Consider the following 26,762-nt stretch of genomic DNA (forward strand, 5'->3'; position numbering starts at 1 on the left):
CCAGTGGTTGTCCTTTAGACCTTTTAGTGATTTTTACATTTAAATATAAGTGATTATATGCATGGAACGTTGTGGATCCATAATAGGAAGTTGCACTACATCATTAACAATTTCAGCATCATCAGTTCATGAGCTTCACCTATGAAATTACTGAGTTTCCTTATCTAATGTGGGAGAGGCCGATAAGTTTGCATTAGCCCCGCAAAACATGGGTGTGCCAACCTTTGATATCTGTGCACAGCCAGGGCTGAACAGTGAAAGCATTTCAGAACAACTTGAAGGGCTTCATGTTTTGAATGCATGAAGACTGCAGGATTCGGGGTATTCTCAGTATAAAATACAAGTTGAAGTTGACTTGCTGTGGTAAGTTGAATACAGTGCGTCGGTGCTGATAGCCAAGGCGATGGAGCGAGTTCACTTCGCATCTTAACTGTACGCACCTAAAAATATCCTCCGCGAGCTGCTTGGATCAAAGGGGGAAGGCAGCAACACCGCCGTGAATCCCGCCCCGACATTTAGCCTAAATAAACTCATAGGAGGAGCATGTACTCTACAGTGGAGCAAAAGGCCCATGGTAACCAGTGCAGTAGCGAGCGGGTCGGGTTACAACGTGCGCACTGACTGGTGATCTTGCTGAGATAGTAGGCTGTTAGACACTGCAGGACCGCTTTGAAGACCTGATCAGATGGCATAGCCGAACAACACGGCAAATGAATAGAGCTCCCTTTGAAATCGGACATAAATTATTGATTAATCAAAATCTACATAATGTCTCATATTGTCACTCTGATATAGACAGTCATCTGAGGATAGCAGGCAGAAGGAGAGGGCAGCTGCAACTTGCTCGAGGCGACCCTCTGTTCAAAAGTTAGGTTAGGATTTCGACTCCAAAACTGTTATATTTTCATCTTTCTTCTCATGAATATTGGAATTTCGTGGCGGATAAAAAGCGAATAAACACGTATAACAAACATGGAAGAAGATCAGAAATGGGGAGCTGCTGATAAATCTAAAGTGGGGAGGACTTGCAACGAGTTCTACCCTTGTAAAAAGCCCTTTTGGAGGAATTGTAAAGACCTGTCTGCTATAACTGTGTGCATCGCTTTATCGGTGTTGTCTTTTGGAGTTTGCTTACTGGTTTTCCTTCGGACCTCGGATCTGCATTCCCGGATACTAAATCTGGAAAAGCAGAGAGAAACACAGGTCTCCGCGTGGATCTCTCTCGAGCAGGTGGAACCCGTTATCTTGGGACGCCTCGATCAGATTTTGGAAGAGGTAAGGATTCCGTTGTTAGACTTGCTACTGTTATTTTTGAGGAATATAAAAAGCACATTAATGGATATTAAAGCTCCCTTTTCACATCCAATATAAAATGAACTAAACCTAAAATTAACGTTCTTACAGTTTTTTGGGGGAATATCAGAGTTTTAACGTATGTCAAGTACATTTACTTAATTTTTAGACCTAGGCTAGCCTACTACAAACAAGGAATGTTTGGGTAATACTTCAATTACCAACTGGAAAGGATGTGCATCGCTTATCAAGGCTATGTCTTACCGATTACTTTAATTATCAAAGCAGCTTAATTCAGTCCTGCTCGTTTATTGCATGATTATATTTTTTTGAACTCGGAACGGTCCACGGTTAAATAGTGCGCACAGCAGCCCTTAATTAAATTCATAAGCTACTACCATTGGGTCATAACCTGTAGATTCAGGCAAACGTAATAGCCTTCTGAAGCGCACGCGGGAGGGTTGCATTTGCCCTGTGTGATCACAGGTAACATCCCTATTATCACCCCAAGCAATGTTACTTATTTACAAAATGAATAATCTGAGTTAATTGCATCAGAATCATGGTTTAGAACACAACTAGAGAAACCATGTTTTCAACGCATCCAGACGTAGCCCTTAAATTGACCACTTCCACAGCTATACTAACATCTTCTCCCGTTATTGAAGTCCCAAAGTGCCCAGGTTTTCCCTTGCCGTGTTTACTTTAGCATACCTTTGTTCATCATGCCCTCTTCACTCTCACTAAGTGCGTCGTAAATGCTCTTTATGTCAGGGCCGGTTTCCAAAAGCCCTCTGTATGGTGCCAGAACTCAGCTGTTCTCTGCAGCCCCGGTCCCCCCAGCTGTCAAGGTGCTGCAAAAGAAGTGATGACTAAAGACAACTTCCAAATATAAAATGGTAGATAGAAAATATGTTACAAGTCATGCAAGAAAGGACATTTACAACTTTGTTTATTTCATGTGACTAATATTCCAGGTTGAATGAAGTGTTTTGAGGGAGCATGGGGCCCGATAAAGAAGATCTTGCCTCAGGCATCTTAGTCCATCCCTTTGTTTAGGACTGTTTATATAAATACCCATTATTAATGTGACGCAAAAACAGATGTGGTCGTTCATGGAAGCTTACCTTCTCACTCAACACAGTCCAGTGCCTCTTTTTTTTTCTTCTAATTGACTCCTAGTTGGATTCCTCTTTGGAAAATCTCCCCTGTATCAGTTGAAATTATTTCCCACTATTTTCCATGATTCTTTCAGGACCAGGACAGTTTCCCATAGCGCATGGGAAAATGTTTTAGCCTTTTTGTCACTTACTTGTGGATGTACAGGTAGTCGTACATATGCCACTCTCTATGCTGTTTAAATAACTATTAAGAAAACGTTGTGATTTTTACTTACTAAACCAAATAGTGAAAAATGACAAATGCTCTTACTTAGGCCCGTGTGCTCACTCATGCACCTCCAACTTCCAACCCCCCCCCCCCCCCCCCCCCCCCCCCCCCCCATCCGAATACACCATTATCTCACCCTAAAAGTGGCCTGTTTAACATTTACAATTAACCGCAAAGTGGTCTCCACAGGCCGCACTGAGGCCTAGCACACATTTCAGGGTGCTCAAGCTCGGTGTTAGTTTCAGGCCAGAAACTGAGGTGTGGAAAAGGAAGAAATACGGGCGCCCTCTGCACAGGTTTCTGCGCTCTGTTCCCAACTGCTCCGTCACCCAGCACAGTGTAAACTATGTGTAGTGTTGAGGCACTTTGGCCAGGAAGACTGACAGAGCACACGCACACACCTACACACACACACACACACACGCACACACCTACACACACACAACAGTCATCTCCATGCTGTGCGTCATCTGTTTCTGTAGCTTGTGGAGGAATGCAAGTGTTTGTGCTTTTTTCTGTTTGTGTATGTGCAGAGGTCTCATGTGTGTATGTGGTGTGTGTGTGAATGCTTTGGTGTGTGTGTGCACTAAAATAACCTATTTGTAGGCGAATCAGACAAATGCAAACAGCCCACTCTAAGGGAAGTGTCCATGCAACCTCTGTGATTTATCAAAATTATTATTGAGTACTGTCAGTCAGAGACTGATTCTGCATAGCATTTCAGTAGGCTTGCAAAGCGGGTGATTAACCTCGTTGAATAATTTAAACAAAGGATTAGGACTAAAAGCACTACAGCACAAATTATTATGAAGTACCTTTGTCAATGGTAAACTGCATGTAGCACCTCATACGTTTTCATATTTCCAAATAGCAAACCAATGCAATAGTTCCGTATTGCATTCTAGATGCGTGCTGAGTTTGGACCCTTGTCAGAGACAACTGGAGACTACTAAAGCTTCTTTACCTGATTTTACAAACCAAAGTTGTAAAAACATCTTAGTACGAAGGTTGCATCATTTACCACAGGCAATCAATTCCTCTAAAATCTTCCATAAATGGTACATGTAAGCAAACCTGCTAACTTGACATGAGATCAATAAGATGTCCTATGACCTGTTTGTAAAGGTTTAATACCATGTGATTGATGACACCCAAGTGCTAATAGCTCATCTGCTATAGAAATCAGCATGAGTCAAATAGGGGTGTAGGTTTCTGTAAGGAACTACAGAAATATACCTCAAAGTCCCATGGTTCCTCAGTCCCACCAAGTTTGGTAATAGAGATGCAGCCATGATAGTGGGTCACCATCACGCAAAATGCTCTGTGGCGAAAGGGCCCCTGAGCACCCAAAGCCCCTGGACTCCCTGAGTAATAATCCAACTTTGAGATTGTAAAACGTTTTGTCATCCTTTTTAAAATAGAATGTTAAAACCAGATCAAAAACCTCCGGCATCGGGTTACCATTAGAGTGGGGAGGCAGAGAGGCGGAGAATGCATCCCCCTCTCTCTACCCCTCCTTCCCACACTCTCTTCCCCTCATCCCTTGCTCACCCCATTCCCAAAAGGCCAGAGGACATCAGCTGCTATGATTGCAGTGTGCATCATAAACACTGTACACCCTCCACATCCATGCACATTATATACGAGACGTCTTTTTGTCTCCCTCGAGTGAGACTGCCCTTGTTATTGTCAGACCACAGACACTCCACAGGAGAGCACGATATGAACCAATTGTGCAGGATGGGTTCTTTTGATGTTTCTTTTTGTCATGCAGCTTCTCCCAGTTAGCTGTGTGCAGTGGTGACCGAAAGTGCTTTGGGTTTTCAATGGTGAGCCTTCATGTGGTTTTTGGGCAGCTTTTAGTGGGTTTCCTCTGCTCGGATTCCCATTAGCAATGTATTCTCAGCATTGCATTTTTGCTTGACATTATCCAGGTGAAAGGCTGTTTTCCTAAATTCCAGTTAGTGTGATTTTGTTCAAGGTTTAACCTGCCACTTTGGAGATTAGGAACGAAAAAGGCTGTCTACTCAGAGAGTTGGGTCGTTCTCTTTCTAAAGAGTTCTCCAGCTGAGAGAGAGGGAGGGAGGGAGCTGTGCCAGCACAGTATCAGCCAAATAACTTCCTGTAACTATTTATGATTAATATAAAGATGGTTAAGAGCAGAAAGTCCAGAAGTGCAGTCCGAGAGTGATTTGCCATGAGAGTTTTGTAACATTGGGGTGACTTTGAATCTTGAGCCAGACACATTTTTTGAGCAAGTTGGACTCCAACAACCTCATTCCCTCCAAAACCTCAGTCAGGAGCACTTACAGAAAAGCTACAGTACAGTATTATACAGCACACACTATATATATGTGGTTGTTCAGAAAGTTGATATATGAAGGGTTTTGGTTTCCCTTGTTTAAAGTGTGACTGCTTTGCCCTTGTTAAAAATATCATAATGTATTTTTTATTTTATTTTTAACAGTATGACATGACATTGTTCAGAATTGCAGAACACTATTAACATCAACACTAGCACCTGTTAGAAGCATCTAAACCGCACTCTGACTTTCCTCTTACAGTAAGTACACTGAATGGCCCTGGATGACGGTGTGTAGTGGGGATGTGCTTGTGTGTCTGCTCAGGGTCAGATCATGGAATCACTGTTGTTTGTTTATTGAGGTAAGCTGTAAAACTGAACAATTCCTTGACTAAGATGTGAACACCCTTTGTCTGAGGTTAAGGGTCTGTGTCATTTGTTTCAGGGTTCATCAACAGTATGTCTGTTGTATCCCTTTGACATGGCATAAACACACCCGATAACATTGCATTAGAGACGTTTTGATCATGTTTGCTCTGACACTCCCCTCTGTCTCCTCTCTTTTTTAGAAACTAGCTGCTCGGCTTCCCAAGACACGAGAGGCCAGAGACGCGACCCAGGGCTGTGTCTGTCCACCAGGTAAGTCCTCCTTTATCCACTCGGCTCACCTCTGAGCTGAGCTCCGCTCTGGTGTAGTTAAGAGTCTTTTTCAGCCACCGCCACTAATCACAGCTGCTCAAATCTTGCTTTGGTTTCCTCCCTCTGGGTGAGGGGAATTTGCCCCCTTTATATGGGTCACTACCTTAAGTAGGTAGGAGTAGTATGGGTGGGACGCTTATGGCACTTGGCCACTGCCTAAGGGTGAGATATTGATCCCTGTTAGTGAGATCTTCCCCTCAAGGTGTTTGTTACCTGAGAAAATCATATAAGGATCTTTTGAAGGAAGGGTTTTTCCGCACAAAGGTTTCTCTTGTCTACAGTTGAAGGGCCTCATTCAGAGTTTTTTTACTACTGGGATGGTATCATTTATGTTAGTTTGGTCGTCAATGGGAACAGTGTGCAACTCCCATGCAATCAGCGTAAGGTGAGAGAAGTCAGGGTTATCTCCGTTGGTTTATAACACCTTTAGGCAGGTAATTACGTTTTTATGATCATAAGGCACCTCCGTGAGAGTAACTAATGGCTCATGCGCATGCGAGGCTGTTGTTTTCTTAACTGTGTGAAATCTCTCATTACGGACACGGAAGCAAGCAATATAAACAGTTTGTACAAACACGGTATCACATCAAAGTTAGAGGGTAATAAAAAGCATCAAAGATCAAAGTAGAGTGGAAATGGATACCCAGCCATAGCATGGGGCACTAAGGCACAATGACGGGCTCCCCTCGCAGATTCAGGAAGGGACAACAAATGCAAGGATATCCAACAGGTTTTACTAGTATACCACTATCTGCCACACTTGATACTATGCATGCCAACTGGTGCCCTCATTTTGCACTTGTGCCCTCGGGCCAGCTTCACCATGACGACAGGTGGAGGTGTATTTTGGGCACAGTTGGGTCAGTGGCAGTTGACAATGGTTGCAGCAGAGGGCATTCTGTGTCACATTGGTTCATGATGGAATCTGGCGTGACGAGGTGCCATCATCAGGGCATTCCTGGGTAAGGATGGCAAGGCATCCCACTGATAACTAGCCATATCCGCCACCTTCTACACACAGTGTTGTCCCATTGTGGTGTAACATTGTGACCCATGGAATTGAAAGATTGAAAATCTTATCCTTGGACTTGAATTATCCTGGAGTAATCTTTGTTTTGGAATTTCATTAAATCATTATTCTATTCAAGTAGAATTCCATGTGTGTGTTTGCAGATCCCAGTTAGGTTAACTGAATTGAATGAGCTGTACTTAGAATTGCGTCTGACTCACATTTGAGAAGCCACCTCAGTCACTACAGACACCTGTTTCCCCGCTCTCCTCCCCTGGTGTCAGTCATTAAGTAATTACGCAGTGTAGAGTGTGTCTGCTGAACACTAAAGGTTTTGTGAATGCCAATGTCTGTGAGGCTCGGCATAGGATTATAGCATTCTACACATCACGGTGTCGGTGAAACTGACGTGTGTCTCTGTGTGTTTGTTGTCATGGTTTGGTGTGTTTGTGTGTGTTTGAACACTTTCACGTGGGCCCACATATGTCTGCCTGCTCGCCTGAGCCAAACACGTCTGTGAGAACCAGGGGGCGTGAGAGCGTCCACACATTCGTGCTAATTGGCCTTGTCAATAGGATGCTAGGCTTTTAACGGGTCAGTGAATGTCTTTGGAGGTCCTCTGAAGAGCAGTTCGGACGCACACGCAGTCACAGCCCCAGAGACGAGGGCCTCGTGTTGCAGGTGTGGGGAGCTCTTTCAACTCTGACCATCCCAGATGGTCGGTGTGTTTTATGGGAAGAGCTGACTGTTTGTGAGCTCAGACTGCTGCTAAAGGATCCTGTGAAGACGTGCTGTGTTGTTTTGAACCCACCTATTGTATAAGGTCTGGCTTGAAGTCGACAAAATGCATCAGCCTCACACAGGGAAGCGTTTTTGAGGTGGTAGGGCTACAACATATATCTACTGTGACTTTATGGCTTCTCACCATAGGCTACGGATATTCTAAAGGCTATCGTTTTGCGCTTATTCCCGGATTACAGCCTACCATCCATCACCTCCGCTCTTATTGTGTAAAGACCACTCCATTGATGTCCCTTTCAACAATGACACAGGGCCCCTGGACGGCCCAATGGCTCCAGCCCTCCGCCCTCGCTGCGGTGCACTGTGGGATATGTATATGTATGGCTATACAGTGTTCACAGCACCCACCTGGCTACTGCCAATCAAAGAGCGGCACACAGCGTTCAGATGGCTCCCATTCCTTTGTTTATTTTCAGTGCCGGGCGACCAGAGCCATAGCGAGCTAACTTCCCTGGTCCTCAAGAGGCCCTGTGAAGAGACCCTAAGACAAGAGAGCAAGCCACTATTGTAGTGTAGCCCATATGTTATGCCGTGTAATTGTGTGGCTGAGGTATAGTGGTTAAAAAGTTGAAGATTGATTAACTCAGGGAACATATTAATGAGCGTCGTTCATCACAAAGTGGAATCCTTATACTTAGTAGGCTTTTGTTTCCCAAAAAGGTTTATTTATGCCTAGGCTACATCTCGAAATGTTCTCCCAGAAGTCAAATCAGCGTACACAATGTGTTAGATATTGACCCAGAAGTTTTATCTGACTTGACTGAAATGCCCTTCTGTTGAAGCTATGTTGAAGTGCCTCACCTGTCTTTTGAACACAAGGAAAATAACATAGCGTTTCCTGTGTCATGTTGAGGAGGTTTTGGGCTGTCAGTTGAAGGACACTCTGTATTATTCTGGGCTTGACATTTTTGTGAGCCAGGGAACAATCACCTCATGCTAAAAGCATGAGGTGATTGAGTGGGTGTGGGTATTTGCAGAGTGGGTATTTGCTCATATTCAGCGTTCACGGTTTTACAATAACAATAAAGACACATGTATGTCGCGACTTCTGCTATTGTAACAATGACATTGCCCAACTCCTTAACAGTACTCAAACATTAACAGTACTCAAACATTCTATTTTTAAGAGGAGTTGTCAGAAATAAACAAGTCAGACATTTTCAATCGCTCAGTGCTTTCATGTCAACAGTCTGGCTATGCGGAGATGTGTACATCCCTCTGAGTGAAGCATTGCATGTTCTCATATCTAAACATGGCACCGTTGACGGGACGGCTAAAGCCCTATGTGTGTCACCTTCCAATTAGCTCACAGTCACATGTTGACCAAGCTGGTTTCGAGCAAGAGCACATTCTTAGCCTGGATTAGAATATTCCACAAAGCCTTATGGTTAAGACTTATTTTGATTGGCATGAATTGGCATTAATCAGAAATTTTAATGACTTGCATGCCTTTAGTTTTTGACGAACAGCTAACCACATACTCTAGATATTGCACATGCCAGTTTACTTGGCTTGCATCGATTCGTTTTTGCAGTAGAGGTTGATAATCACAATAAAATATATCACATCCTTCTTAAGAGGATGACATATTTGCTGGCTATGTTATGAAATACAAATAAAACAAATACATAAAACAAATGTTTGGCCTAAATGTACGTGAACAGGAGGTCATAAACAATATGTGTAGCCAAAGTCTAAGGAACCAAAATGTAGGAACATTTCTTATTTCATATGTGTGACATGGTGTGAATGTGAACATCCAGCTAAAGGTCAGGAAGTCCGTGGCCCAGTCAGATAAACAAGAGCGGGAGAGGAGGGAGCTATCTGTAATTGGAGCATTGTTAAAGGCGGTGTGTTTCTTCCACGGAGGATACAGTGTGTATACGTTAACCCCCGTAAGATTTACGACTGTGAAAATACGTGAGAGTGAGTGTTTATCAGCCCTGTCCAACACTCACCAACAGTGTTTACGTGAATATTTATTGCCATCAAAGTAGTCACGCATGTCGTGGATGAAACCGACTAATCGGGATTAATTGAACTATCATAAAATTAACTTAGATACTTGAAATCTTTTTTTATTGAAGTGGTGTTCAAGTTGTCAATCAAAGAATAGAATAAAGCCAAGACCAGGATAACAGCATGATTGAATCCAGGCCACGTTGTTTTTGGGACAAGCTTAAGCGGACTTTCTTGGATGTCAAGTCAGAAAAAGGAAAGAAAAGGCAAACTCTGTAGCCTCCTCATTTGCGTGGCAATACTCTTTCCGCTCCATCAAATAAACCTAACTCCTCGGATTGAGTTGCTTTGTGCCTGGAGACGACAATGGTGGAGACAATGCTTGGAGTCAAAGGGGGCGGGAGTTGCGGGTAGGGGTCAGAGAGAGAGTGTGCACAGGTGCGTGTGAGTTTACTCCTGACCCTGTGTGTGTGTGTGTGTGTGTGTTTATGTATGCAAGGTGACTAGGGTTCTATCTTGGGTAGAGAGTGTCACTGGCACTCGTTCAGCCACTTCCTGGGACTGGATAACACAGCCCTTATCTTCCGTGCATTACTGCAGAGCAGGGCCCTGCTGTAGCTTACATCCCCCCTATCTGGGGGGATTAATCCTGGTTAAAAAGGGGGGATGGAGTGAATGAGAAAGGATAGCAGGAAAGGGGGCAGGGAGAAGGGGAGGTAAAGGCCTTCTAAGCCCACTGCCAGAGAGGCAGGAAGTGGGCTTTGACAATTTACCTGGCCGAGCTCCGAGAGGAAGCTACATCTAGTGTGTTCGCTGGATTGTAATCAGAGAACAGACCCCCCCCCCCCCCCCCCGCCTCCCCGCCCCATCCCCCTTCTCCTAATGCCACACAGGCTGGCAGCCTGACGTCGTTGGCATAGCTGACCCTCACCCCTCTTCCATTCACCCTCTCCCACCCCCCCCCCCCCCCCTGGCAAAATAATGGTGAATGAGACGGGCAGCAGGGCTGCCGCTGCCACCCGCCAGGACCCACTTACACACACACGCACACGCACACACACGCACACGCACACACACACAGACTTGCATACACACACCATCTGGGATGGGGCCGGGCATGATAGACAGATTTAAAGAGCTGCATGACATAGACATCATTTTTTCAATCCCACTTGTCCGCAATGTGTCACATTGACATTAGGCAGCACGGTTGGTGTGCGGAGGGGGAACAAAGAATAAGACTCCAAAGGTTCGTTAATGGAACAAAAACCCTGTAGCTCATCATTTTTTCCCACCTATTTTAAGCCATCAGAATCAATTCCATGTATTTATCGCCAGCACAATCTTGCACTCAACCACAGAGTTGTGTTTACTCAAACATTACAGTGGACATGGACACATCTATTCTTAGTGACTGTACATTTGCAGTGAAAGAAGCTTAGTTGTGCCTGTCCGTCAATCTAAATTTGACCTGCTTATAAGTGGAGCGGCGCTTGGGGAGACGGTGCTGTGTGAAAACATTGTGACTTTATTTTATTGCTCAAGGTACAAACACTTGTCAGACAGGCTCCATTGCCAGCATGCTGGTTTGGCTTGTAGGGCACATTGGCTAGCTGGCACGCAGAGCTCTCAGAGTATGCCCATAGCCAGCCTGCTGACAGACCAAAGCAGCACCCAGTGCCAGATCAAAGAGAGTTGGGAAAAAACTGTCCGTGTGCAAGTGCAAGAGAGGAAGAGGGGGTGAGTAATGTCTGGTGTAGTGGGGGGGTCGGGGGTCCAGGTTGGGGGGTGGGAGAGAGCCCATAAGGACAGACAGTTCTGTCCATTGAAAGAAAATAAGCCAACTGAGAACAAAATCTGCAGGGGAAGGGGGGGGGGGGGGGCAGTTACACCTGTCCACTCCTGGTCATTTTTTCTCAAACTTTTTCATAATCTCCCCATCCATCCAAATGCTGTCGATAAAGTCCCCTCCCCCCCCCCCCCCCCATGATCCTTGTAAACAAGAGGCTTCCTCTAATCTCTGCATTGATGGAGGGGGAAGGGGAGGAGCATGAGGTCGCTGGGGTGGTTATTTAAGGAGTCCCCCAAGTTCACCTTGACATGTCTGCTGACAGGAAGAGCGGCCAGCAGATCCCCTTTCTTCGCCTGTGATTAGTTTTCACAGCAGCTGCCAGTGTGCAGCCATACTTGGGGTGGGGCTGCCACTGGTCCCAGAGAGCGAGAGAGAGAGAGAGACAGAGAGAGAGAGACAGAGAGAGAGAGAGAGAGAGACAGAGACAGAGACAGAGACAGAGACAGAGACAGAGACAGAGACAGAGACAGAGACAGAGACAGAGAGAGAGACAGAGAGAGAGAGAGACAGAGACAGAGAGAGAGAGACAGAGAGAGAGGGAGAGAGACAGAGAGAGAGAGAGACAGAGACAGAGAGAGAGAGACAGAGAGAGAGGGAGAGAGACTGACCAGTGTGGGGGGACAGAAGGAGAGAGGGAAGGATGGAGGAAAGTCAGTGTGCTGGACACATAGAAGAGTTCCAGAAACTTGAAGCTCAACACGGGAGGGAGAATGGTGTACGTATTCAACAGAAACGTTGAACATTTGAGCCGAGAGAAAGAGGGAATGGTTAGAGGATTGGGGAGTGTTCAGAGGGCGAAGAGGAAGAGAAAGTAACACACCCCTCTGAGGTACGGTAGGTGAAGGAGACACTGAGACACAGTAGAATTCCAGTTAACCATCTGGTTTTCCGATCAAGATACTGGTCCTGGTCAAAGAGTTTGCCCAATCCCCTCCCAGTGTTCCAACACCGATACAGCGTCCACATCCTAAACCTGTTAGCATCTTGTTTGTAGAACTTTAACGGCCAACTCTTAATGCTCTACTCAGGAAGAGACGCCTTTAAGACGCCTTGTTTGTCTACCCCTCTGGCCATTTCCGCGTTGAATTGGAGAAAGAGCTGAGCAAACACAGGGTATGCTCTGAAGTATGTACTCTGTATTGAGTATTGGACAAATAAGATTTGTGCCGATTCTTTCAAATGAAAGTGCCTCAGACATGTGTCAAATGTAGGCTTATTCTAAGTAGAGGACTGAATTATGGAAATGGTATCATTTAACCTTATTCTGTGCATGCTGCGTGATTGGGATTTAGGAAATGCGCAGTCATTCAGCGAGTAAGCCACAAGTGGGCAGCCATTTTGCCTTTTAGAAATAAAAGCATGATAGTGAATATGTAGAGGTGCAATTAGGTGTAATTCAAGCTGACCCCTCAACCACTGAGTCTCCCAGAACAATTACTGCTGAGATTGCTGTATTGGACAAAAAAAAGAGAATGAAATTGAGTCTGGCTTTCTTGCTTACAGTTGCGGTCAAATCAAGGGATAGCAACGCTACTGTGGTCTAACCCGACTTTAGGAATTGTTTACTTGAATTTATATCTGTGTGCTTGGTTGAAGGAGCTGCTGACAGCGCATGCACATGGGGGAAATCATGTCTACATATTGACTGATTTCCTGGCAAATAAACTATGAAGAAGATGGAGTTTTGCCAAAGAGAAGGTTGGCCCATGTTTGCCCATTCAGACTCTCAGTAGACGGGCATTGGTCAATCGGCAACTCCTGACGTTTCTTTTTCTAATTATTATTTCAAATACCATGGCTATTCTCAATTGTATTGCAGAACATTAAATATGTCTGGTCCATGAGAATTTGACATCTTCATGACTGTGGAGAGCTGAATATTGAAAACCTGCAGGCAGGAGCACATTTTTCTCAAAATTGCCTTTGGATTAAAACCAACAAAAACAAACATGCAATCATTTTATTCCATGAATCTCTGGTGTTTGGAAGAGTTTGAGTAGGTATGCAGATGCTTGGGAAATGAGAATAAACATCTACCAATAAAATGTGACTCCAATATAAAGGAAGCAACTCACACACAAGGAAGCAAGGCAAACAAATATGTACACAACAGGCCTAAATGTTTCAAGATTAGTTCTGAAGAGTCTGCTCTGTACCAATGCAAAGGATTGCATGAATCTAACTGAAATCTTAAAAACATCCCTGTGTGTGTGTGTGTGTGTACTGTATCTACTGTATGTGACTTCCTGGCCAGATTCCAGGCATTGTTGACACACTTCACAATAACACATTGTAGGTTTGGCAGTGATAACTTGGTCCTTTTGAGTATGCCACAAATACAACAGGAACAACAGCACAGTACTGTAGAAACTGACACCTCAGACCTCAGACAAATCAGACCTCATTTTGTTTTTCATTCCGATTTCTCTCAGCAGCCAAAAAAAGAAGGTTATTCTTTGTATCAACCCTTCTCATCTGTGCCCACTGAACATTTTTATAGCTTCATAATGAGTGAGTTATGCATGAAATGTAATAGCGATTAGGAATTGCTGCAAATGCAAAATTGTTGTTGTAAAGGAAAGCCAATCATGTTATAATCAGTGGAACACCCTTATCCTTATAATGTAGGTGTGGTAGCCCCTGGAGTCGCCATGGGGAAGTTGGACTGGAAATTCAGTTAGCCAATAATACTGAACTGTGATGTTTTTTGTTGAGTGTTATGAAAGTGTTGTTACAGATATGTATTTATTTGGAGTATATTTCTGTACTGTGCAGAATGTGCATTCCCCACAGGCATGGTTGCCCTCCTGATGATATGCAGCCTCACCTGTAGGCTGTGTGACACTTTAGCTCCAAAACATGCTACCAGATCTGCTGTCTAATCCCCCCCCCCCCTAGACTGCTCAGTTATACGCAGTTTAACACTTTTGTGTAATTAAGATACATTTGTTTAATAATTGGCGTTTACAGGAAGAGTGGGGCCTAAGTACCAGGTGTCATGTGAACGTGTGGCCTCCAGGCCTGGGACCCCACTGAAACACGCACACACATACACACACACACACACACACGCACACACACACACACACACACACACACACACACACACACACACACACACACACACACACACACACATACACTGTAAGCACACTGTAAACACACTGCCACATTACAAACACAGAAAGCCACACACATGCTCTTTCCCACTGTTTCCCAGAGGGCCATCTCGTGTTGGCACCGTCCGCGGAGGCCCCCTCGCTCACTCCAGACATCCTGTGGGCATCGTAGCGGACCGTGGCGAGCGAGAAAACCCACAGGGAGCACGCTCTTATGTTAACAGAGCTGGGATGGTTGCCAACGACAATACAATTCATTGAAACTCTGAGGGAAAAGCTTGTATTTCCCCCATCGGCTACAGAGGGCAACGGCAGTAAATGGAACAGTACAGTAGTTGAAACTGCAGAAGCCATTTACAAAAGGTTGTGTGTCACCTTTTCAGTTTGCAAGTAATTACAGACTTCAAGACCAAAAGTCAAATACGCGCTGCAACACACATACACACACACACACACCCTCACCACCAACCGCACGTTGAGGATTGCCTGAATTTATGTCTCGGAGTGCAATGAAAACACTGGCGCCTTGATTGTTAATATGGGCTATTAATGGTGTGGATGTGTCGTACTCGCAACTAATGGACCTGAAGAAGTGGGCCATCTGCTTCACATCATCCTCTGATTGAGAGAAGGAGCGGAACCCTCCGATACTGTTGTTGATGGATAAAGGCTTGCTAAAGACGGCCCTCCCGGCCTTGTGTGAGTACACTGTGTTCCGGCAGCACCATCAACAGTCAGTGAAGGGAGGATGAGTTGGTTTGCCAGCGTTAAAGGATGGATGTCGCCGTACTTCTGAGGACTGGAGGACTTGCTCGCGATGTTGTTGTTGGAATGGTCCCTCTGATATCTGACTTGCTTCTTGATGAATCGTTTGTAACCTTGTCGCTTAGACATTATTTAGAGTCCTAGCCGTCTGGGTATTTATTTATGTGTTACTTGTAAATATATCAGGACTCCTCGTCCGGAGAATAAACGCACACACACACACACACACTTACATACTGACACACAGAAATGTTTGGGGGTTATGAAACCTAAGCTGTGAAGCTCTTGAGATGTGATGTATACGATACTCATCTCCACCAAACATGGGCCCCTTCTAACAGACCACAACTAGGCTGTCCATTTCATAATACAGCACACAAGCAAAAAAAAAGGCTATTTAAATTTGAGTGTTTGGATCTCATGGCTTATATTTCATGGGTACATGGAGCAATTGTATAGCACTTTGTCCCAGTCCTCGAATAATGGTTTTCCACATTTTCCCAAGATTGGACTGTTGAGTTCTTTTAGTGGGTAATCTTTGATAGCCCACTGGAATGGAAACTCCATAACAAATGACCCCTCCATCAACGCAAAGTGCACCTTTAAAGCCATGTTGAAAATAACATCTAAATGATTAACTTTTCATTGAAGAAGTTGAGCCAGAGAATATCCTCTCATTTTAGGATTAGGTTACTTTATAATATTTCGGTACCTGCGTAAAACCATACAATTCTTTTTTTAATATGTATAAATTACTAAACGTATATTTAATGGTGGCTACCCACATCAGAAAGCTGTTCTAAAATGTTTCTGAAATACCCGTGACTTCTGGAGCAAGGTCACATCAATGAAGGGATTGTTTTTACTTAATAAAAGGCCCAAGCTTTCATGCTGTCTTTATATCAATAAGGACCTTTCCAGATGTCTAAATATGAGAAGGTTTACGCTTTTGCTTTTGTGTTACAACATCAGGCACCGATTTCCCTGATCGGCCTTGGGGCTTCTAGCCCATGCTTTCCACCCTTCTCTCAATGGCCTTTTCATATGAAACAATAACCTTGCAGGATCTTTGATGCACACAGCCACTTTATATGGGCGACTTCCCTTAAAACGGTGACATGACTTGGTAGAAATGCAGACTTGCTTAATGTGACTTTAATTGCCTGGCAGGACTTCTGATATAACGTAATCTCTTTGGAGCCGTAGGTTAAATAGGTTGCGATCATCTATGTCACCCTGTTTGACTAGCTTTGACTTCTGACCACTAATTAAAGCGCTACTATAATCATGACATAAGGCGGTAACCAACAACAGTTCAGTGGCGTGGAAAAACTATCAGGGGCTTATATGAACCAAGGCTCATGTGACACTGTTTTCTCAACCCATCTTCTCTACCATCTATTCCATCACAGTCCTAGTTAGGGACCTCCCCTTTCCTGGAAGATGAACACTAAAGAGAGCACTAGTGCTGGATCACAAACACACACCAAAGCTACCGCCAGTTCATGGATCTGTTACAGGCCGAAGAAGATTCCACTTAGGGTCAACATGACCCCGACCCTGCCCACTCCCTTCTATCCTAAAATTACCCCCCGATGATCTGGGAAAATTCACTGGAGAACTCAGGGGCGCTTTAGGAGGACATAGGACATACAGATTAGTCTCTCTTCCTCTCTCTCTCTCTCTCTCTCTCTCTCTTTCTTTCTCTCTCTCTCTCTCTCTCTCTCTCTCTCTCTCTCTCTCTCTCTCTCTCTCTCTCTCTCTCTCTTTCTCTCTCTTTCTCTCTCTCACTCTTCCTCTGTGTCCCTTTCTCTGTCTCTCTGTTTTTCTGCACCCCTGACTCTCTCTCTTTCTTTCTCATCCTTTCCCTACCCTCCAGTTCCTCAATTGTCGACGATTGAACATTGTACTCCAGTCTTTACCTAGCACCATCTTAATCATCCTCCCTAAACCTCTTCACCCCTGGTGTTCCTGTGCCCCCCCCCCCACACACACACACACTACCACCCACTTCCCGTAACCTCTCAACACCCCCCTCTGATCCTCTTAAGAGCTAATTAGATCTATTAAAAAGATAGGCAGTGTTTCCTTGTCTTTGTTTGTCTTGGCCGGCCTGGCTGAAGGCTGTCAGCCTCTACCTCATCAGTTGGTTTACTGACTACCCCGCACGTGCACACACATCCGCGCGCATGCACACACACACACACACACACACATTGGAACTGAGCCATGTTATTTGAAATGGCATCTCTCACCTCAAGTTAAAACCAAGGCCTCTGATTATCAGTTGAGAGGATGATCTTAAATGTAATTCATGTGGGAGAATATTATTCAGTTGTTAAGGAACAACAACATGATTCAGTATGTTCATGTTTGGAAAGGCTTGTGGCGTAACTACCATGCGATGCCAACTCGTGTAAGTATGCGGCAGGTTATTTACTTGAATGATGAGCATCTGTCTTGGTCTGCCAAGGGGTCAAAATTGATATTTCCTGTGTGGCGTCCAGGAGACTGGAAGTAAAGGTCATGTTGAGGTACACATTTCTCTCAGATTTGGTTTACTCTTCACTTCTGTCACCCTTTCACGTGTCACTTTCCTCATTCTGGAGATCCTTATCATTGACAGGAAGACGATAATAGCGTTCACATGTTGAACATTTGTCATGCAATCATAACAAACAGAACTGTTGATATAATCTTCTGTGTCCTTTGGAATATGGCCTACCTCATGGAGGTTGTCTCAGTGTAAAGCCTTGAGGAGTTGTTTTGTGAAGAGGTCAAACCATGATGCGTTACAATGCAAACCCAGAATACAGAGAGAGACACTGAGAGATCAGCTTGCCTATCTATACCAATATTTAATTAGTCACAGTAAAACTTTTTTCTGTTTTCTTCCCCGCTCTCTCTCTCTCTCTCTCTCTCTCTCTCTCTCTCTCTCTCTCTCTCCCTCTCTCTCTCTCTCTCTCTCTCTCTCTCTCTCTCTCTCTCTCTCTCTCTCTCTCTCTCATTCACTCTCTCTCTCTCTCATTCACTTTCTCTCCTTCTGTCTCCCTCATAGTCCTCGGTTTCCCCTTTAAACATAATGGTGGGTCTTCAAGGAGACAATCAACTCCATCTTCGATAGACGCTTTGTCAGTATGTGGACTTGTACGTGAGCTCCAGGGTGCGTTGAATTCCTTTCCCCCACAGAAGAATGTGCGCAGCTCCCACGTAGGAGCTGTGCTTGTCTCCGTTTGCCTTGCAAAGCCGTTAGTGCGTCAATCCTCCGAGGTGAAGGAGAAAAATGTGGAGAAGCTCTATGGATTTTCCAGAGGTTCTGGATCATGGCCTAGCCACCACGACACCCGAAGCCCAAAGTGGGGGACCTAGGGCCTGTTTAAAAGAGTGTGAATAAGAAGGACAGTGAGGTGATTGAATTGCTCAAATTCCATCGTTATATGAGACTCGACTTTTCAGTGGAATTTTGTTCAGGCAATGTAGGAGACCAAAACCCATCCAGGCCTTACACACCGAATGTCATCGTTAACCAATCACCTCAAAGGGGTCCTGTTATGGCCCTCGCTGGTGTGGTCCAATAAAAATAAAATAAAACGTAAAAATGCATCTGTTTTGAAAGATGAGAGCACCAGGTTGGCTCAGTAAAGGTCTTGGAAAGTGTAACCCAGTAGACATGGTGTCCAGGTCAGAGACTGAAATAAGGGTGAAGCTTCTCCACAGGGCCCCCCTGGTCTTCTGCTCTTTCTTACAGTGGAAAGCTTAACAGGCACTTGTCAATTACAAGTCAGTAAGCAAGCCCAGCAGGGGAATACAGTGTTGGCTCTGACAAGCTGCTGGTCTGTCAACACAGAGGAGACTTCCCAGAGACCAACTGCCATCAAACCCACATCAAAAGTGGAGAAAATGGCTCCCAGACTGGGGTGGACTTGTAAAAGGACTCACATCACAGCTCCTTGTTGGCAAATGACAGAAAAATGTGTGAGGCGGGTGGAGGTTGGAATAACAGGCAGTTTCAATGAAAGAATGTCAGTTACAAAACTTTTACTGGCTAAACATTTCCCCTTCTGTTTGAAAGCACATTTACAAATATTGTTTTTGTATTTAGATGTGGTGGAACCTGACAAAGACACATTCACTTCCTTGTCGTTAAGAGAATGTTCTTGACTTCCTTGTCTCTATAATGACATCCTCGCAGATATCCAGTCTATGGATTGTCTGCCGCCATAAAGGTTATCTGGCCCCTCATCTCATATGGTCGACCCCTTATCCTAAGGGTCAAAGGTCGGGCCTGTTGCTGTGTCATCCCTGAGGCTAAGCGAGAGAGGGGGGAAGGATGATGACACCAGATTCTCTCCAATGACTTACCCAGCTGTGAAACCAGAGAGGGCTGCACACCTAGGAATGGAGGGGGTTAATGGAGTAACAGAGAGAGCCAAACAGACAGCAATGCCATGCAGAGGGTGACTGGTGAGGCGGGCGGGGGGGGGGGAGAGAGGGGGGGGGGGAGAGAGAGGGGGAAAGGGGGGCTGACAGTTGGTTTGCTCATCTAGCCGTTAAACAGCATTTGATGTCCCCAAGATAAACAAGGTTATTTACAATGCTGGAGGGCTGTGACCAGGCCGGGGTGTCAAACCCTCTCCCTGGCCGGGCCCCATCGCTGGGTTGTCAGGCAGATGTGTGTTCAAGTGTTTGTGTGAGTGTTTTTCTCCACCTCACCATCCCTCCTACCCTACCACACACACACACTCACACACACACGCACACACCCTTTCCCGCTCTTTGTCTGTATCTGTATTTGCTTATTCTCCTGTGTGTATGTGTGTCGATAGTGTGTGTTTTGGTCTCTTGTCATGCGCACGAGACAAAACAAGTGCCAGTGTTTCGCAAACAGGCTGTCTTCAGATCTAAGGGCTGGTGGTACTGTTCCTGACCCAGACGTTGTACGCATTAGAGTTCCAGGGTCTTCTCTGACCTCCGTCTGAACTGGTGGCCTCCTTTGACTCAGTCCCACCGTACTTCAAACAGACCAATTTCCTAGACCGCACATTACCGAGCCACGAATGAGGGGTAGCTGCTTGGCAAGTACATTGTTAGAGGCTTTTAGATCTGATTGATAGAAAAGGCAGGGTGGACCTTTCCTTGAAGTCTCTTGCGCTGTAGATGTCCCTTCAGATGCCTGCTGAGGAAGAGGTTGGGAGCCCTGGGGATTTTCAGACTGCAGACTATCTCTCACTACTTTCCATTTTCCACCCCCCCCCCCCCCCCCACACACACACCAACCACACACACGCCTCACACTCTCGATATCCCTCGCATGCAGTATGTGAGGCATTGCCCTATGTGGTTGACAGGGCCAGGTCTCTCCTCTGCTCCCCCCCTCACTCATGCGGTGCCAAGACCTGGGCCCCACACTAAAATGCCAAGACCCTCCTGATAAAACAGCCCAACTCTCCCAGGCGCAGGTCTACACCAAACCTGATATCATAATTTACTGTAGCTTACCCCCCTCCCCAGCCCAGGGGGTAGGGGGATAGGATTGGGGCCTGACAGGCTTTCACAGCCAGGTTGAGTTGGGATGATGTGTGCCTGTGTGTGTGTGGAGGGGAGGGGCGGGGGAGGCGAGGGTTGAGGGGTACAGTGTTTGTTCTCAGCCTGTCAAGGCCCCCTCATCCAGGATTAGATCTCCCCTGTGTGTGTGTGTGTGTGTGTGTTTGTGTGTTTTGTTTGTGTGGTATGGATACCTCTACCCCCTGTTTACCTTTCGTCAACATCAGCTCACCAGGGAAGTGATGATTGAGCTTAATCCAAGACTGGGGGTCGAAATGAGGGGGTGGGGAGGTGGCAGAATTGGGGGCGCGAGAAAGCGGCGGATACTGTCACCACGGAATGCTCCTTTAGTATTCTGCTTTGAGGTGTCTTTGGTGATGCAGAAATCCCTGAATGCATATGTTGGCGTCTCTATAAGGCATTGTATTGGGTTGCTTTTGCCCAACGTGATAGCGTACAACTTGAAAGCAAACAAAGAAGTTCCAATGCTTTTGTCCACGGAATTTCAGAACATCTACAGCCTGTTTAGTTTAGCTCCTATTAAATAACGTACTTCAGCGATGGATTGGGCACTGCAGATGCAACATCTGTGTTTGGCGACGTACATTTCGATGGATTTACATCGGCGCAACAGTGGGGACTGAGGGACCACTGGTCAGAGGTATACTGTGCATCAAAACGCTGTATGTTTTCTATTACAAGGAACATGCATTCTATTAAAAAATACTTTTGAAATTTGAGAAAGTGGAAACTTAAAGGTGCCTCCCCCCTTCATCTAGCCACCATGCTAACTCAGTCAACATTGCAGTCACGCTTGACCTGCTGCGATTACTGACGCGTGGAGACATGGATATCCCAGATTATGAACCCTAACTGTGCGCTGAGGTCGGACACCCCTCGCGCAGCTATGGCTCTGCAGTTTCGCTCCAGCGAGCCAAAATGGACCCCACAGCTTCCTGGCAAGCCACTCTATGTTATTGTCCTGTCCTGCGACTGGAGAAGGCCAGCAGCCATGGGGGTGTTTGGTCGGTGGTTCTGCATGGCTGGTCTGAGATTCAAAGATATACAATGGCTGCCGTTGCGCGCGGGGGCTTGTTTTGTTCTGAGCAGAACAATCAAAGACCAGCTGGTTTGTGAGCCAGTGTGGTCAGCAACCACCATGAGAGAGAGGCCCTTTGCCATTATGCCGAAGCTTCCTTTGTCCGGAAACTTGGAGTTATTAATAATCACCCCAAGGAGTCTGGTGCAATCTGGGATTGTTTTATTGGATTCTGTGTCCGACCTGGGGTCAGTGTTCTTAAATACTTTGAAGTTTGTCATTTCTGGAAGTGCATGGCCGGTGACCACACTGGTGCCCTACACACATGGAGGCATTGGCACACACATACACATAATCACACACACATGCACACACAGTCATATAGGAACTGAATGTTACTATGTGGATACATTCTTATTGAATCTCCTGATTGGGTTTGGCTCTGAATGGAGGGTAATGTTGAGGTAATATTTTTCCAACAAACCCAAGTAAAAGGCTATAAGGTTTGTGTCAATGCCACACTGAGATTTAACCAACATGTCAACAGAGTTTTAATAATTTCATTAGTGCTATATCCTATACACCATTATGGAATACCCCATTATATACTGTACAATAGGGGACATTGTTGAAATTCCAGCATCATGTCATATGGACCAATCTAGATATTCAACTGAGCCTCAGTTCCCTTTTGACTGAACCAACTTTGTTCACATGGGAATACCGAAATTCCCAAAGCTTCTCTTCCTATTCTATGAAAGCAGATTCCTTTTCATAAGAACCCAGCTAAGCCCGAGGCTTCACCAGCCTGAAGTCTGATCCCTCTGGCTTGTGAGTGGCGTTTGTTCAGCCCCTGCAGTAGAAGAAACAGTGGGGGGAGGCCATGTTTTTGTGTTTTCTCTGAAGAGCTGACTGACTTCCTCCCTTGTTTTGGAATGCCCTGGAGCAAGTGTTCCATACTAGTAGGGGACAAGGCTAATTTCTCTTGTTGACTGTGAGAAAGTCCATATGTCCTTTTTTTGAAAGGGCTTGAAGACAAACAAGGTCTGTTTCATGTTTATTGATGTTGGATAATCATTTTTTAAGTGTGTGCCCATGTGTGTGTGTGTGGGCGCGTGTGTGTGTTTTTGTAAGTGTGCCACAGCCGTTTGTTATGGTAACTTCCATATGACCAGTTCAAGTCTCCAGTCTCTTTGCGAACGTGTGTATGGACTTGCTATGTGTGCATAAATACATGGAGACATTGTTTAGACTCTCGTTTTTCAGATCCACTAATAACATAATCTGGACTGAATAAATACAGGTCATTGATGCCTTCTACTGGAGCCTGAAAAACATGTGTGTGTGTGTACATTCGTGTGTGTGAATTAGTGTGTGTGTGGTCACTGGTTGCATGTCACTGCTCTCTCCCACTGTCTGTTTCTTTGTAAATGTACAGAGTCCTTACAGTAAACCCAGCCTCAAGGTATGAAATGAGCGACAGTGTTGTCTCCCATATGGACTACAAGGTTAAGTCTATGTACCTTGACTCCCCTGTAATGCTGTAAAAGGCTGGATATCCTACATAGCTAGCTCCTTAGCTAACGGCTGTTTGCAGGCTATGCAAACTCATAGAAGTTACTTTTAGCCTGGTGGTGTTTTTGAGCGAGACCAACAGTCATGTTTTGGTTTATGGTTGAGGGCTCCTCTCCCAAGGGGGGACCCCTGGAATAGACCAGCTTTAAGTTTCAGGGTTTCATGATTTCAGGGAGCTAGGGTGGCACATGAAGGTATAGGATGAATCCCTTCATGTTGAGTGTACAGCGTGTGTGTGTTTGTGTTGATGTGTTTGTGCGGGGGGGTGGAGGGTGTAGGTTTGGCCTCTGTGCGAATGTCACGTGCAGTGGATCGGAGATGCAGACGTGTGGTGTAGGAAATCCCTTATAGATCACCCAGAAGGGCTTTCTGCGGAGCAGGGCGGAAGACATCTGGAAAGAGAGGAGGGAAATGGGGAGAGAGGTAGAAAGAAAGACGGGACCGAGATAAACCGAGGAGCACACAGAAGTACTGAGAGGAAAGATGAAGAGGAAAGAGTTCAGAGGAAAGTACATATGGGGAAAAAGAGAGGAGGAAGAGGGGGAGGGTGGGGGGGGAGGGTTTTTGTGGACAGAGCAGGTTCTGGGAACAGACTCTGGTCAGTGTTTGGATGTATGTAGTTATTGGCCAGACCAGGATAGAGGAGGCTGAGAGAAAGAACTCAGTCGCTCCAAGTCAACACTGTTCCAGAGTACAGTGTACAGGTATGTGACCTCTTGCCCTCGACATCCCCATGGCAATGAGATGCAAATACAGTGCAAAACACATCGAGTTTCATATATATTTGCCTATAATCAGAAACACTGAACTATGATCCAGTTTAATTAATGATTGGAGTGTTTATAGAATGGAAAACGTCCATTGGGGGTTGATAAAAAAGATTTTGCTTCAATTCCACCTAAATTATGACACAAAACTTATGATGGCATAAAAGTCTGCGCTAGCATTTATATTGTTTATGGTGTGCTTTCAGAAATCCACATCAGACATACCTTTTGCCCTGCCAGTTAGTCATATTACAGCACAGGATTGTGTTTTACAAGATGCACTGCTATTTCTCCTGTCACAGCCATGGTGGTAGTCCTGTTGTCCAGAGTGGTGGCATGGTACGCTTATTTTGAGATGTAACAGAGAGGGCTGAAGCCAAACGTCCTCTGCAACAGTCCTTAACTAAGCAGTAAGGGTCGGTGCACATTGCTGCAGCAGTCTATTAACCTCATGCACGCGCTAAGGTTTCGATATTTTTTCATTTGCAATCCGTTTCCATTGACTGATCTGTGAGTTTTAATTTCTGTTGGGATGAGAAGAGAGGACAGGAGAAGAGAGGAGAGGAGACTGGGAAATAGGGTCCAGGGGTGTTCTGATGGTTTTAGGAATGAAATGTCTTGTCAGTCATAACTCCCTCCGGCTAGACGCAAGTTCGCATTTGTGGCCAGGTCTGTTTTTCTCATTTAAGGCTTCCACCTTCCTTGCTGTAATGTGATATTTTCATGTGATTTGGCTTTTTTACTTTGTTTGTCCTTTTGGTAGACATGTCATCCTTCACCAAGCCGTGTGTTTATTTGGATATCCTGTGTTGAAGGGAACCAAAATAGACCTTTGAACTACAGTATCACAGTAGTGATACTGGAGGATAGTGAAAGCGGAGAAGGAGGTATCTTGATCTTGTTTAGAATGTGCTCTGTAAAATGATTTTGAATCTTATGACCCATGTCGGAGTACCATCAGAAAACACACTGTTGTTTTAAAAGCTTGAAATACGCCCGCATGAATCCAGTTCTGTTCCCATGGCGATATGGTGCGACCGCAGGGCTCAGGCGACAGCAGTCCTGTACTATGTTCTGTTGAAACACAAGTAGAATGTTTACAGCTCTCACAGCTCAATGTGTTTGATTCATTTGTTCAGACCTTGGGAGCCGTCTCTGACTAATGGCTCCGATGACAGTTTCCAACCTTAGCCGTGAGTCGTGACATCGAGGTGTCCATGTTCATGACAAATGGCCGACTTAACGCAATGGGGCCTTCTGTCGGCTTGGGACATTGCGAAATAGACATGGCTGGGTGCCTGTGGTTGAACTGAAGGATGCTTGCCAGTCCCTCTCTGTCCCACAGGGGGCAGGGTAGAGGTATGAGGAGGGTAAGAGTGTCACTGTGGTTGGGACCAGACTATTTCAACTTTGGGATTCAAGATGGCGGCAGTTCTACCATTGAGCCAGGTTTGAGATTTAGAAAGAATAGAGTTGCATAGCTAGACAGTTAGCATGATTTCACCTGACAGTCTTTGCAAAAATATCACAGGCTTTCCAGATACAAATCTTTAAAGGTTCTCAAATATTTTCGTACTCAAACACAATTTTTTCTCCAGATTTAAACAATTGAGGGTTGTTCCTCTTCTAATCGAACCCAGACTGTTTTTGTCACCTTTAACAAATTGGATCTGTGATGTTTATGCCAATGGCTCTGCTTTTCTAATTAGCTCAAGGTAATACCCATTTTAGAGCTCCCTTTTTAACACTAGAGTCGGTGTGTAGTGTAGAGCTGGCCAAATGCCAATCCTTTATACAGCACACATGGTAAAAGTGTTGAGTTCCTACCCGTTTATTTCAGCCATGCAACAAACGTCTGCTCTCTCTGTTGTTCCCTTTCTCTGTCTCTCCATTTTCTCTTTTGAATTCTCTCTCTTTGCTATCGATCTCTGTCTTTCTCTCTCCTTTTCTGTCTTTCTCACATTTTTCTTTGATTCCTAATCCCTCTTTCTTTTCGCTGTCTGTCTCTGTCTCTGTCTCTGTCTCTCTCTCTCTCTCTCTCTCTCTCTCTCTCTCTCTCTCTCTCTCTCTCTCTCTCTCTCTCTCTCTCTCTCTCTCTCTCTCTCTCTCTCTCTCTCTCTCTCTGTGTCTCTCTGTGTCTCTCTGTCTCTCTGTGTCTGTCTTTGAGCTTCTGTTTTAATAACTTCTTGCACGGCAAGATACCCTCCCTATTCCCCCCTAGTAACTCAATATTAAGAGGCACTAGCTCTTAAAATCTACATCGCACCTCATTTTTGATCTTGGCAGCAGAGTGTGGTTAGGAATGGAAGCAAGGCCCTGTGGTCCCTACGCAGTGGCCCAGGGGGAGCCTCGACGTCTGGGCTGTATCACATGAATGTTGTGACACTGTTGGGTAGAGCCACTTGTCTAACTTGGCTGTCAAAGTTGATAGAATGCTTTCTAGAGGGAAAACCTGAGGAAACTTAACAAGCTTGTTTTGGTTGTTTCAAGGCCGAGGGGGATTATGTCAGTGACTAATTGGCATGTAAAAGTCAAGCTGTGATTAGATTTTTCACAGAATCACGATGTTAGTCAGTAGCCTCACCCAGATTTATGTCGAGGATTGATGACAGGTAGAAAGTCCTTGGTGCAGAAATATTCGCAGCTCAC

General features: G+C 45.2%; 1 protein-coding gene across 27 annotated transcripts in view; it reads left to right on the top strand.

The window, feature by feature from the left end:
* Positions 1–559: 559 nt before the first annotated feature.
* col13a1 (collagen, type XIII, alpha 1) overlaps positions 560–26,762 on the top strand; it is a 78,878-nt gene continuing 52,675 nt past the window's right edge. For all 27 annotated transcript variants that reach the window (XM_047028906.1, XM_047028912.1, XM_047028919.1 and 24 more), the window contains exons 1-2: positions 560–1,275; positions 5,554–5,623. In XM_047028906.1, coding sequence (XP_046884862.1) covers positions 973–1,275; positions 5,554–5,623 — 373 coding nt within the window. In that variant the 5' untranslated portion in view covers positions 560–972. The remainder of the gene's footprint in view (positions 1,276–5,553; positions 5,624–26,762) is intronic.

The sequence above is a fragment of the Hypomesus transpacificus genome, chromosome 11, assembly GCF_021917145.1.
Source record: "Hypomesus transpacificus isolate Combined female chromosome 11, fHypTra1, whole genome shotgun sequence".
Classification (NCBI taxonomy): domain Eukaryota; kingdom Metazoa; phylum Chordata; class Actinopteri; order Osmeriformes; family Osmeridae; genus Hypomesus; species Hypomesus transpacificus.